Source organism: Primulina eburnea, chromosome 14 (genome assembly GCF_022965805.1).
Source record: "Primulina eburnea isolate SZY01 chromosome 14, ASM2296580v1, whole genome shotgun sequence".
Classification (NCBI taxonomy): domain Eukaryota; kingdom Viridiplantae; phylum Streptophyta; class Magnoliopsida; order Lamiales; family Gesneriaceae; genus Primulina; species Primulina eburnea.
Window position 1 is genome coordinate 29783654 of NC_133114.1, and position 12103 is coordinate 29795756.

A 12103-nucleotide genomic window follows, 5' to 3' on the forward strand; every position below is an offset into this window, starting at 1 on the left:
ATCCTTTTAATGGATATAGTAATTATTATACATAAAATTAATTTAAACTCATTTTGATTCTTTTGAAATGTTTTCTCATGGTATCAATGCATAAAATTTTACGATTTGGCAAACTGACATCCACGTCAGTAATCCTCATTTTGTTCATCATTAGCTTAATATAAAATTTTGCACGGAAAATCACAATTATAAGAAATAAAAATAATGTCTTGGGTAACAAATATAACTTATAACAAAAAACATATATTTATTATTATTATTTTAAATTCTATTAAAGATATAGTTGTTTTTTTAAAAAAAATTGGAATAAAAATTTTATTTTAAAAATTGAAAGATAAATTTGGCCATTAATAACTAAAAGAAAACAAATAAAAAATATTTATCAATATTATCGTTTCAAATTTAATCAAAATAGAGTTTTTTAAAAAAAATGGAATGCAAATATCATCACAAAAAATAAGTAAATTAACAAGTCAAAGTCATATATTTAAATGAAGATTAGATTAGATTAGATAGATTAAAAACATTAAAAACCAAAAAAAAAAAAAATAGAGTGCAAATTTCATAACAAAAAACCAAAGTAAATTTCATTTATCTTCGATTTATTTTAAATTTCATTAACATGAAAAATATATTAGATTTTTTAAAAATAAAGTGTAAAGTTCATGTAAAAAATAGTGACTAAATTTAATTTTCTTCAATTTATTTTTTAATCCATTAATAATTGATAACAAAAACAAAATACATGTATTTATTATTATTATTTTAAATTTATTAAAGATATAGTTGTTTTTAAAAAAATTGGAGTATAAATTTCATTTAAAAAAACGAAAGATAAATTTAGCCATTAATAGCTGGAAGAAAACAAACAAAATATATTTATTAATATTATCGTTTTGAATCTCAAAAAAGATAGGGTTTTTTTGAAAAAAAGTGAAATGCAAATTTCATCACAGAAAATGAATGCTAAAGTAAATTCACAAGTCAAAGTCATATATTTAAATGAAGATTGAATTAGATTAGATTAGATTAAAAACATAAAAAACAAACAAAAACGAAATTTTTAAAAAATAGAGTGCAAATTTCATCACAAAAAACATAGACCAAAGTTCATTTATCTTTAATTTATTTTAAATTACATTAATTAATAGATGAAAAACAAATAAAAAATAAATATGTATTAATGATTATTATTAAATGAAGATAAGAATATATGTAAATTCACAAAATTTCGTTCAAAAAAGTGAAAGATAAATTTAGCCTTGAATAGCTGGAAGAAAACAAACAAAATATATTTATTAATATTATCGTTTTGAATTTCATAAAAGATAGGGTTTTTTTGAAAAAAAGTGAAATGCAAATTTCATCACAGAAAATGAATGCTAAAGTAAATTCACAAGTCAAAGTCATATATTTAAATGAAGATTGAATTAGATTAGATTAGATTAAAAACATAAAAAACAAACAAAAACAAAATTTTTAAAAATAGAGTGCAAATTTCATCACAAAAAATATAGACCAAAGTTCATTTATCTTTAATTTATTTTAAATTACATTAATTAATAGATGAAAAACAAATAAAAAATTAATATGTATTAATGATTATTATTAAATGAAGATAAGAATATATGTAAATTCACAAAATTTCGTTCAAAAAAGTGAAAGATAAATTTAGCCTTGAATAGCTGGAAGAAAACAAATAAAAAATATTTATTAATATTATCATTTCGAATTTCATTGGAGATAGGGTTTTTTAAAATAAAAAATAGAGTGTAAATTTCATCACAAAAATTAATGATGTAGTAAATTTACAAGTCAAAGTCATATATTTAACTGAAGATTACGTTATATTAGATTAGATTGATTAAAAACATGAAAAACAAACAAAAAAAATTAAAAAAGGAGTGCACGTTTCATCACAAAAATAAGATAAATTTCATTTTTCTTAAATTTATTTTAAATTCTATTAATTAATAGATAAAAACATGAAAAACAAACAAAAAAGAAATTTTAAAAAACAGAGTGAAAATTTCATCACAAAAAATATAGGCTAAATTTCATTTCTCTTCATTTTATTTTAAATTCCATTAAATAATATATGAAAAAAATGTAATAATAATTATTATTATTAAAAATAATAGAATGCAAATTTCATAACAAAAAATAATGTTAAAGTAAATTCTCAAGTTAAAGTCATATATTTAAATGAAGATTAGATTAATTAATAATAATTAATATTAATAATTAATTAATTATATTATTAGATTAGATAGATATATTGATGTTGTTATTATTATTATTATCTTCTTTATTGGATGAATAATTGGGGGAAGTTGGTGAAAAATCCACAATCAAAACATTTCTTTGGCCACAAAATTGTGGTACTATGTCATACAAAATGTGGTACACTTCATGTGGAAATGTGGTACTAAAAAAGTACCCAAGGACTGAACACAATAAAAATCGACGGCTAGGGACTGAATGCCAATTTCCCGTAAATAATTGCTTATATATTCACTTTGCAAGTTGCATTTTATTCCCCTCCGAATAGACCTTTCAATAAGGAGCTGATCATAGGATCCAACAAGTGGAGTGTAAAATACCCGAGTTTCATCTATTCAAAATAACATAAAAGCTTAATAAATAAATAGAAAAACGTTTTTTTAAAAAAATTTCCAACTCTTTCGAAAATCACCCAAAGTTTAAATTCAATTCCCATGCAATACAAAATTCTTCCCAAATGAAGTGTTGGATCATAGGATCCAACAAGTGGAGTAAGTTGAGCTTGGAGAATCTGACCAGAAAATGTCAAGACGAAACCAGTTGGAAAGCCAACCATTAAGTAAAGATTATGATAACAAATTTCTAGAATATTAATCTTGAAAACGCAAAGATTTATGAATTTCCATAAAATTTGTTATTAAAAATAAAGATTGTAAATAAAATTTGACCAAGTACCAACCAACAAAGCATGTGTTATATGTCTCTGGGTTAGGGAGACTGGAACATTTTGGTAAGATTCACTAATCTTCAGAGATTTTCTGGGCACTATTCCCCGTCTGAAGTAGGATTTTACCATTTGTTTATCAAAAAAAGAAATATTCCCCAACATTTAAAATGATTGATATATTCTTCCCGAATCAATATTTTAATAAGAAAACCCCCAATTATTATTTATTTGTTGAATTAAGTTATAATAAGTGCATCTTTTCGGTAAAATCTTTCAATCTGGACCGTCAACAATGCTGCTGTCCACATCCCATGCAGATCCACAACATATGCATGCTTTTTTTTTTTATTTTTTAATAACATATCTTGCAGTGTCCCCTTGTAATTAATCCAACACTTTATTCGATACCCAAGTCTTATTATTATTTTTAATTAAAAAAAGCATCAAAATTTCACGTTTACATACATTATACTTTTTTTCTAAAATGAAATCACCCTCCATTAAAAAAATTAAATGAAATCACCCAATCAAAATAATTAAGATCCCATGTGCATGTATTAGTTGTTGGATATTAATCACAGAAGTATAAAAAGATTCGGTTCCCACTAAATTAATTATAAAACAAACCAGATCTCTAGGGATACCCTCGCGATCACGAATTTTACTCTGTTTGAATGTGCTGTCCAAATAATTTTATTTTATTCTTCAATTTTCAACACTTCACATAATTAATAATTATAATCTAATACAAAGTTCTCATGCATAGTATATATAAACAAAATTAGCAGCAGCATTTACCATAGTCCGTGACACTAATCAGTGCACAAATAAATAAAATAAAATAAAAAGGGAAGAAGAAATTACTCTGATTCCTCCGCTCTCAATCTTATTCACGTCTTCATCAATGAATTTTCTTATTTCTCCATTGTTTTTAGTCATTTTTCCCATCATTTTATCCCTGTTCTTGATACGATATAACTGGACCAAGAACAAAAGCAAGAAGAAACTTCCTCCAGGCCAAATGGGATTGCCCTGGATTGGTGAAACCTTAGATTTCTACAAAGCACAGAGGAAGAACCAACTATATGAAGATTTTGTCGAACATCGGATCCGAAAATATGGGAAAACATTCAAAACAAGGCTTATGGGATGCCCCACAGTCGTGGTGAATGGAGCAGAAGCCAATAAGTTTTTTCTGTCAAATGAGTTCAAGTTAGTCATAAGCTCGTGGCCTGCATCATTAGTGCAGCTAATGGGAACGAATTCAATCATGGAAAAGCAAGGGGAAAAACATCATTTTCTGCATGGGATTGTGGCCAAAAGCCTAAGTTCTTCTGGTCTGGAATCTCTCGTGCCAAAAATATGCAGGATGGTTCAAATTCACTTCGAAAAATACTGGGATGGTGGCGAAAAAACCATCAGTCTTTACAATTTAACAAAAGTTTTGACATTTTCAATTGTGTTGAAATGTTTTCTCGGAATCGAGGTGAAACCAGGGATGTTGGAGGTTTTCGAGAGGGTATTAGAAGGGGTGTTTGCTGCGCCTATTAATGTTCCAGGATCGAAGTTCTCGAGGGCTAAGAAAGCACGCAAGGATATAGAGAAGATATTGGTTGATGTTATTCGGAAGAAGAGATTTGAAATGGAAATGGAGGGAGGGAGAGGGGCAGCAGAGGAAGAAGGGAGTCTACTTTCTGGATTAGTTGCAGCACTTATTCATGGTGGGATAAGTGAATCGGAGGTGTCGGATAATATAGTTTTGCTTGTATTTGCAGCACATGACACCACGTCGTTTGCCATTGCCATGACATTTAGGATGTTGGCTCTACATCCAACTTGCTATTCTTACCTTCTTAAAGGTACCTTTTAGGTTCAAAGATCTCCCGCAATAAATGATTAATAGTTCTTAGTAGATTCAGATAGTTCAGCTTATGGGCGGCGTAAATGCCATATTATGAATACTGAACACAATCTAATTTTTGCAATTTGGTCACCTAATATATTCTGTTTTTCTTATCATATATATGTTAGAACATTATGAGATTTTGAACAGCAAAAATGGGGATGAAACATTAACATTTGAAGATACGAAGAAGATGACATATACCTGGCAAGTAGCAAGGGAGAGTATGAGGATTTTCCCTCCCGTTTTCGGATCTTTCAGAAAGGCAATTGACGATATTGAATATGAAGGCTTCACAATTCCAAGTGGATGGAAGGTAAAAAGCTTTTAAATAGATGCTAGAGACAACCTACTATATTGAAGGTTATACAATAGGAGCAACTACATTATAGTTGACCAAATCTGCACTGCCATAAATAACTTTAATCTAAAAAAAATTCACGGAAAGGAAGGCAAATCTGTAAAATCACACGTTTTGTTTTGGTTAAAATAACTAGCCCAGCAAATCTGTTAGCAGTTCATCTGATCAAGAAAACTTGTGAACTCGGAGATCTCTGAAGCAGACATTAAGAAATCATGAAAACAATTACCATAAGTAAAACTAATCATGTTTAATCTGAATGAGTTGTTTACTCACAATTATAAAAGGCCTTAAAGTTAAATTGATTAGCACAAATATCGAAGATATGCACATGAAACACCAATATTTGGTGACCATTAAGAAATGAAAAAAAAATCTTTAAACTATCTTGCTATGGTTTGATGCAGGTGCTATGGACTACATATGGAACACATCACAATGCAAAGTATTTCAAAGATCCTTTGAGTTTTAATCCAAGTAGATTTGAAGAGCCAATTCAACCATATGCTTTTGTACCATTTGGAGGAGGACCTAGACTGTGTGCAGGATACCAGTTGGCAAAGCGAAATATCCTCATATTTGTGCACTATGTAGTAACACGTTATGACTGGTCTTTGGTAAATCCTGATGAGCCAATTGCTATTGATCCACTTCCATTCCCTTCTCAAGGAATGCCCATTAAGATTTCTCCCAAATTGCCATGAACCCAATATTGTTCGACATATTGTTTCAAAAGAGAGAAGAACATTTGCTCAAAACATGTACTCAAATCATCTTTGAAGTAAATTATATATATAATGACTAGTGTTTAAACACATACAAGACATGTACTTAACAAACAAGCTTCACCAGTCCTGACAGATATAGCAACAGCAATTTGTCATTTTAGTCATCTTGCATCTTCTAAAATTGAACTCTTTCTGACATTTTACATCTAACATTTCCAGCTAGTTTTTTTTCAAAGCACGTCATGTAATCCAGACAATAATGAACTTAGACCTGGCATGATGGTAGATCACGAGTCACATGTTTAATAATACTTGCAAGTATGGACACGTGATTATTGGAATGCTATGCAAAAAGAAAAAAAATAAAATGAAATTATTTATTGTAGGTAAACTATACTCATGGAAATGTATTTATTGTAGATTAGATCACTCACGTTTGCACCTGATATCCTTTAAGAATACTTGTAAAGAGATTGGAAGAGCCATGGTCTGATAGAAAACTGAATGAGATCCATACATATATTTCTCACATGGTACTGGGTATAAGGGAATGTCACAGACAGTTTGCTGTTAATCTGCCTCAAGATATCTTCAATAATCAGTAAGAATAACTAAACAAAGAAAGACTTGAGCTTCTAAGTATCAAAACCTGTATCAAAGTGGTTCATTATTTACACACTTTAGCGGATCGGTAAAAAGCCCATGAGTGATTGGCTTCAAGCCTTTCTCAGACCATCTCTTAACAATAGCCACTTCAAGCAGCCTCACCTGTCAGTCATTTGTTCTATCATACGTTTTGAAAGGGAAAAGAAAGAAAAGAAAAGGGCAAGATTCTGGGAAAAGGGAATTGTGTAAAGCTGGAATGAAGTAATGCACGAGGGTCGATGCAAATGACTATTTAAAAAGCTAAGACTCTGGCTTGTATCCATAGTTAAAATTTCCCCCAGATTTTGCCAGCTGTATCAGTTAAGATATGAAGTAGCAGAGAACAAATTGGGGGAAAACATATAAAATGAACCAATCTTTACAATTAATGCTGTATTTTATTGAAGTACACTTTTCATTTTTTGGAAACCATATGCAAGAAGCAATTTAACAGAATCAGATTCACAAGGTCTCCTTGTCAAACTACAGCCATTGTCGTGATAACAATGAAGGGGAAAACCAAGAGAACCAACGAAGGCACCATGACATGGGATTCATTAGCAGAAAAGAGTGCAAGAAGTGACTTCTTAGTGATTAGAACTATACTTGTGCAACCTGCATGACAACTTGAACTCAATGCTTTTGAATTCTTTTAGTAATTGACAACTTGAGATATGTGTGTGTGGGGGGGGGGGGGGGGGGGGGTTGGTGTAGAGGGGTTTGGAGGGTTAAGTATTGACAAAGTTAATTACATAAAATGTTGTACAATAATTTCATCAGTCAAAAAGGAAACATCTACATGATCATTTCTTATCCGAAGTAAAATTCCAACAACCTAACCAAGGGATAAATATGGTATACATCTCCCCAAAAATGTCAACTTTTAACTGGAAGTATCAAATTGGCACATATAACCAAGTTCAGTACTCTCTCACTTCTTCACCGGGTTTTTTATTTTTAATTTAGAAATAAAAAAATATTTCAAAAAAACTTTAAAATAAAATAAATTCCAAAATTACGTTAAAACGTTATCGAAAAGAACAGATGTTGTGTTCGTGGCATCGCCGTGCCTCATCATAAGAGCGGTTCACGAGCATCCGTGCTTTGTAAGCACAGATGCCACCACCTCACCTCACCTCACCCTTCTATCCACTTCCCCTCACCCATATCCTTCTTCCCATGAAACGTAATTTTCATAGTTTCATAAAAAAGTCATATACTTGATATCGTATACATTTAAAACATGTCAAATCGTGCTTAGGGCGCTGTCAGGACTAAAAAATCGACCCGAGTGCAAAATGACCATTTTGCTTCTGGAAACCCTAATTGACCATTTTACCCATGTACCTTTAATTTTCGACCCGAAGTCAACCAAACACCTTAATACATCTCAAAACATAATTATAAGCGTTTCTTAGACATAAACTCGAGCCCGTTTCAAAACTTGTACGATTCGCTTTAAAACTTGGACCGAGGTCCCGTTTTAACTCGAATCAACCTAAAATTTAACCAAATTTCTCCCAACTCGAACCATGACTCGAACTTACATCCCCTGCATATTTATCTTTTGGTCTATTATTTCCATCATCTGCAAAACTTCATTTGCATTTGAATTTTTTTAGCCACTATAATTGAGCAAATCCACCGCTCATCCACTTTCCAGTAACTCAATGATTCCTAGATTTTCCTCCAGTTTCATGTACCACAATCTTTGTCCCCAGTAAACATCTCTATTCACTTGTACTTAGATTTAGTTTTAAATAGCAAGGATTATTCGCAGGCTTGTGTGATTTGAAATATGGAGGTTGTAAACACCATCACAGCCAGGAAACTACTGTTCTTTAGGTGGAAAGACTGAATTGGAGGGAAGTGAGAGCAAAGAGAAACATATTTATGATGAAGGTTTTTTCTTTTTTACTTACCATTGATCAAACCTCATAGCTCTAAGCCACTAACATCAAACTTCAACAGTAGACTTTCTTTTGAGATACTAATGACACCTAACAAGAAGTGGAACTTAACCCAGCTGTAATTTATCACTGAATCCAGTAGATTGTAAAATTGTCGATATTCAGAAGCTAAAAACACACAACTTTCCCCTACATAAGCATCTATCTTGTACCCATTCAGCGTAAATGAGTCCTGAATCCAAACCTTTTATGCTCGGAATCATTAAACTTGCAGAAAAGATTCTTGGGGGATAAAATAAGTTCACTTGACCAACCTGCCTCACAATCAAAGGTTCCTCCGTATGACTCAATGGTTCAGTCAGTATCGTGAAGAGACCATGTCGGTTTCCAAAGACAATATCAGTGAAGGGCCGGTCACCCACCTGTACTTTGGACAATCAATACATTTGATGATGTGATATTCCAAGAGAGAAAGAACAGCCGAAGACAAAATAAATCAATTGGACAAAAATCGAGGATCTCACCATGATAAGTCTTGATGATTCACAACCAAAGTTATTTTCAATTTCTTCAGCATTTCCACCTGGCTTCTTCCCCCCTGTGTTAAAGTAAATACAATTTTGATATCCAAATAAGTTTGTCATCCATGGGAACCATTTGATGTCGCAATTTTCTTTCATTTGAGGAAAACCCATCATCATGCGTGGGGGTTGGTTATCATGACTTCAAACAGGTTCAAATAACAATTGTTTGGCGGTTTATCCATTTAAATACAAAAAAATATATACATAATTACTTAAAATAAAATAATAGTCACGCCCAACAGTTTAGAACAGCAGCTTAAAAAAGATAAGGAAAACACATACCGTGCCTTATTACTTTGATTCCTATAGCATCCTCGAGGGCTCTAGCTTTTCTACCATCAGGATCATACTCACGCAATCCTAAAATATCATACTCTGAACGTTTCATTCATTCAAAAGAAAAGAAATGCAACGAGAAATTTTAGAAGGTTTCTGAAAGTACCAGCAGAGTTACTGAACACTGCAATATTATCCCCGAACACCAATTTACACTGTTCTATGGATGATGCAAGTGGCGGCCACAAGCTTAAAGAGTAAGGAACAGTGATAGTGTTGTCCTTATCAAAGACCACACCTTTAAACCCACTATTTTTCAGCTCAGCCCAATCGATATACCTTATATCAGGCACACTAACATGCGGCATCACCAAGTGCCTGTATTTGGATAAAATCCCCACGGAACACGTGATCCCTTCCAAATTAATCCTCTGCCCCAATGCAGCTTTAAAATCCGCCCACCACATGATCGATGGAATGTCCCAATCTATCACGGACCCTATCTCTTCTTCACCTTCTTCAAATTGAGGTTCCTGGATTTCAAACGAGGAGTAAAAATCTTGAAAAAGCTTGTGCTTTTCTCGATTCGAGCAATTCGTGTTCTCCGAGTTATAATGATTGCACTTCTTCTCTTGCTCCTTGCTGCAGCTGTTTGTGGCGATGAGTGTGAGAAAGCTGCAGTTTTTGCACTGTATTTTCCTAGGTTTTGAATCAAGTGCTACCTTGCTGTGAGAAGGGAGATTTTTAGGGAGAGGATAATAGGAGCCTGCCTGCCATGAACCAATCGAAATGGAGTGCATATTCAATTCAACATCAGCTCTTTTTTAGGTATTTGGTGAACAATAATAAATTGTTGCAAAAATTTCGTTTCAGTTGGGTAAATTAGGGATTCGAATTTGTCCGTATCTTTGAACATTCTGAAGCTCCACCAAATCTTCTCAGTTCGTTGGGCTTTTATTTTTTTGGGCCTCATTTCTTTGGGTTATGTGTATCTGTTGTAATCACATTTTCAAAAATTCCCTTAATTTTTTTTTTCTAAAATTTATCTTAATTTAATGGTTTTCAGTTACTTTTACTTTCTTGATAAAAACATCATGGTAATGTTGATCATTCAAGTTGATCGTGACAACTATCACAAAGTTTATTTAAGTGATCTACGTGGTCAAGTGTATAAAATCACATGCACATTCTAATTCCGTGATAGGGTGAGCAAGATTTCGGTAACCGATTAACGACGAACCGAGCCAATCGAATTCGGTTCGGTTATCGAAATCGGTTTTCAAATTAAAAAAATTCGGATCGGATGGTTACGGTTTCAAAATTTGAAATCGGTTACGACAAATATCATTTTCTAAAATTTTAGTTTATTTTAAAATCGAATAGTATTAATTGTGTTCATAAATATACATTTTGATGTGTGTGATTTTATGTTTTATGCATTGTGTAAGGTAGGTTTACTCAATTCAGCCGAGTCAGAAATGTCGAAAAAAAAAAATTACCTTAGTTAAATCACAGACTATCGGTAATTCGTCACGAAGAATTAACGATTGTAATTCGTTCGGTTTATTTATTATCGGTCGGTTGATTTGGCTTATCGTTGGTCGTTCGTTATGGCTAATCGGTTCGGTCGTAACGAATTTAATCCGAAATCACCCTCAGATTGTATGAGAAATGTAAGTTATATGTTGATATTTTGTTTTGTATAATTTTCAATTCACTTTGAAGTTACTATAATTTTTTTGCCATTCTGTCTTTTTCTGGTGACGATTATACAACTTTGATGTGTCTAATGTTATGGTGCAAGCATTTCCATATAAAAAAACAAAAAAATTTAAAAACAAAGATGAAAATTTCCAGAAAGAGAAAAATAGACGAGTGAAATTCAATTATAACAACATAAAAAACCAAAAATACAGGTACGAAAATAATAATATGTATTCTCCTGGACGGCTGCACCGTATTTTGAATACTTTGCAAATAAATAGATCCGAAGGCCCTGATTGAATGTGCTATACGTTTGGTATTAGTTATAACAGATGGAGGTACGGGTACCATCCTATGTATATATTTTGCAGTCGGGATTCCTCGAAAACAGAGAATAATTATAAAAGAATATCACAATCAACAAATTAATTATGGTATTTGGAATTCAGTTAAATTCAGTATTAAGATTTTTGTGAGATGATTTTATATATTTTTATTCGTTAGACCGGGTTATTTTTGCATATATTTATGATAATAAAAAATAACTTTTACATTAAAAAATTAATATTTATTTCATGAATGATGCAAAGGATACGCCTTACAAATATCGATATATGAGATTATCTTACAAGAATTTTACGTAAACTGAATGATTTATGTATAATTATAACGAACTCTTTCTTATCTATTTTTGAGCCGAGCATAACATAAAATATAATTATTGTAAATTTGAAAATTATTAGCCAGCTGTCAGCAGAAGACAAATAGAAGCCTGATGGAAGTCATAAAACGGAGCTGAACATAAAACTCGAAAACTTGTGGAAATGTTCGATCGTACCTTCCTCCAAAATAAATTCGTACCCCACAAGATATTTTAACCGAGTACAACTTAATTCTAATATAATAATTATTATTATAGTCGTAAAGTTAATCAATACAATACTAATGAACATTTATTCACATAAATTATGGTGAGACTTATCAATTTTTTGAGACAAATTTGACAGATAACGACAAATATATGCTCGAGACATCATATATC

General features: G+C 31.6%; 2 protein-coding genes across 2 annotated transcripts; one reads left to right on the forward strand and one right to left on the reverse strand.

Annotated features, from left to right (window-relative positions):
- The first annotated feature begins 2803 nt into the window (after positions 1 to 2803).
- On the forward strand, positions 2804 to 6102 carry LOC140811466 (taxadiene 5-alpha hydroxylase). The gene is made up of 3 exons (XM_073169362.1): positions 2804 to 4809; positions 4982 to 5169; positions 5622 to 6102. Exons 1-3 carry the CDS (start codon positions 3855 to 3857, stop codon positions 5916 to 5918), a joined length of 1440 nt encoding a protein of 479 aa, XP_073025463.1. The 5' UTR covers positions 2804 to 3854; the 3' UTR covers positions 5919 to 6102.
- A 151-nt stretch (positions 6103 to 6253) lies between these two features.
- LOC140811467 (phosphatidylglycerophosphate phosphatase 1, chloroplastic/mitochondrial) lies at positions 6254 to 10253 on the reverse strand. Its single transcript, XM_073169363.1, has 5 exons — positions 9524 to 10253; positions 9364 to 9441; positions 9022 to 9095; positions 8812 to 8919; positions 6254 to 6710 (listed from the first exon to the last, which is right to left on the reverse strand). The coding sequence occupies exons 1-5, from the start codon at positions 10155 to 10157 to the stop codon at positions 6597 to 6599; spliced, it is 1008 nt and encodes a 335-aa protein (XP_073025464.1). The 5' UTR covers positions 10158 to 10253; the 3' UTR covers positions 6254 to 6596.
- Between the last annotated feature and the right edge of the window lie 1850 nt (positions 10254 to 12103).

What these genes read in the sequence shown, in the direction of transcription:
- LOC140811467 (XM_073169363.1), bottom strand. Translation starts at nt 10,157, where the DNA reads ATGCACTCCATTTCGATTGGTTCATGGCAGGCAGGCTCCTATTATCCT. An exon ending in AATCAAAGTAATAAGGCACG is followed by an intron (nt 9,096 to 9,363) that starts GTATGTGTTTTC and finishes ACTTTAACACAG; the next exon opens with GGGGGAAGAAGCCAGGTGGA. An exon ending in AACCTTTGATTGTGAGGCAG is followed by an intron (nt 6,711 to 8,811) that starts GTTGGTCAAGTG and finishes AATGACTGACAG; the next exon opens with GTGAGGCTGCTTGAAGTGGC.
- LOC140811466 (XM_073169362.1), top strand. Translation starts at nt 3,855, where the DNA reads ATGAATTTTCTTATTTCTCCATTGTTTTTAGTCATTTTTCCCATCATT. An exon ending in CTATTCTTACCTTCTTAAAG is followed by an intron (nt 4,810 to 4,981) that starts GTACCTTTTAGG and finishes TATATATGTTAG; the next exon opens with AACATTATGAGATTTTGAAC. An exon ending in CAATTCCAAGTGGATGGAAG is followed by an intron (nt 5,170 to 5,621) that starts GTAAAAAGCTTT and finishes GGTTTGATGCAG; the next exon opens with GTGCTATGGACTACATATGG.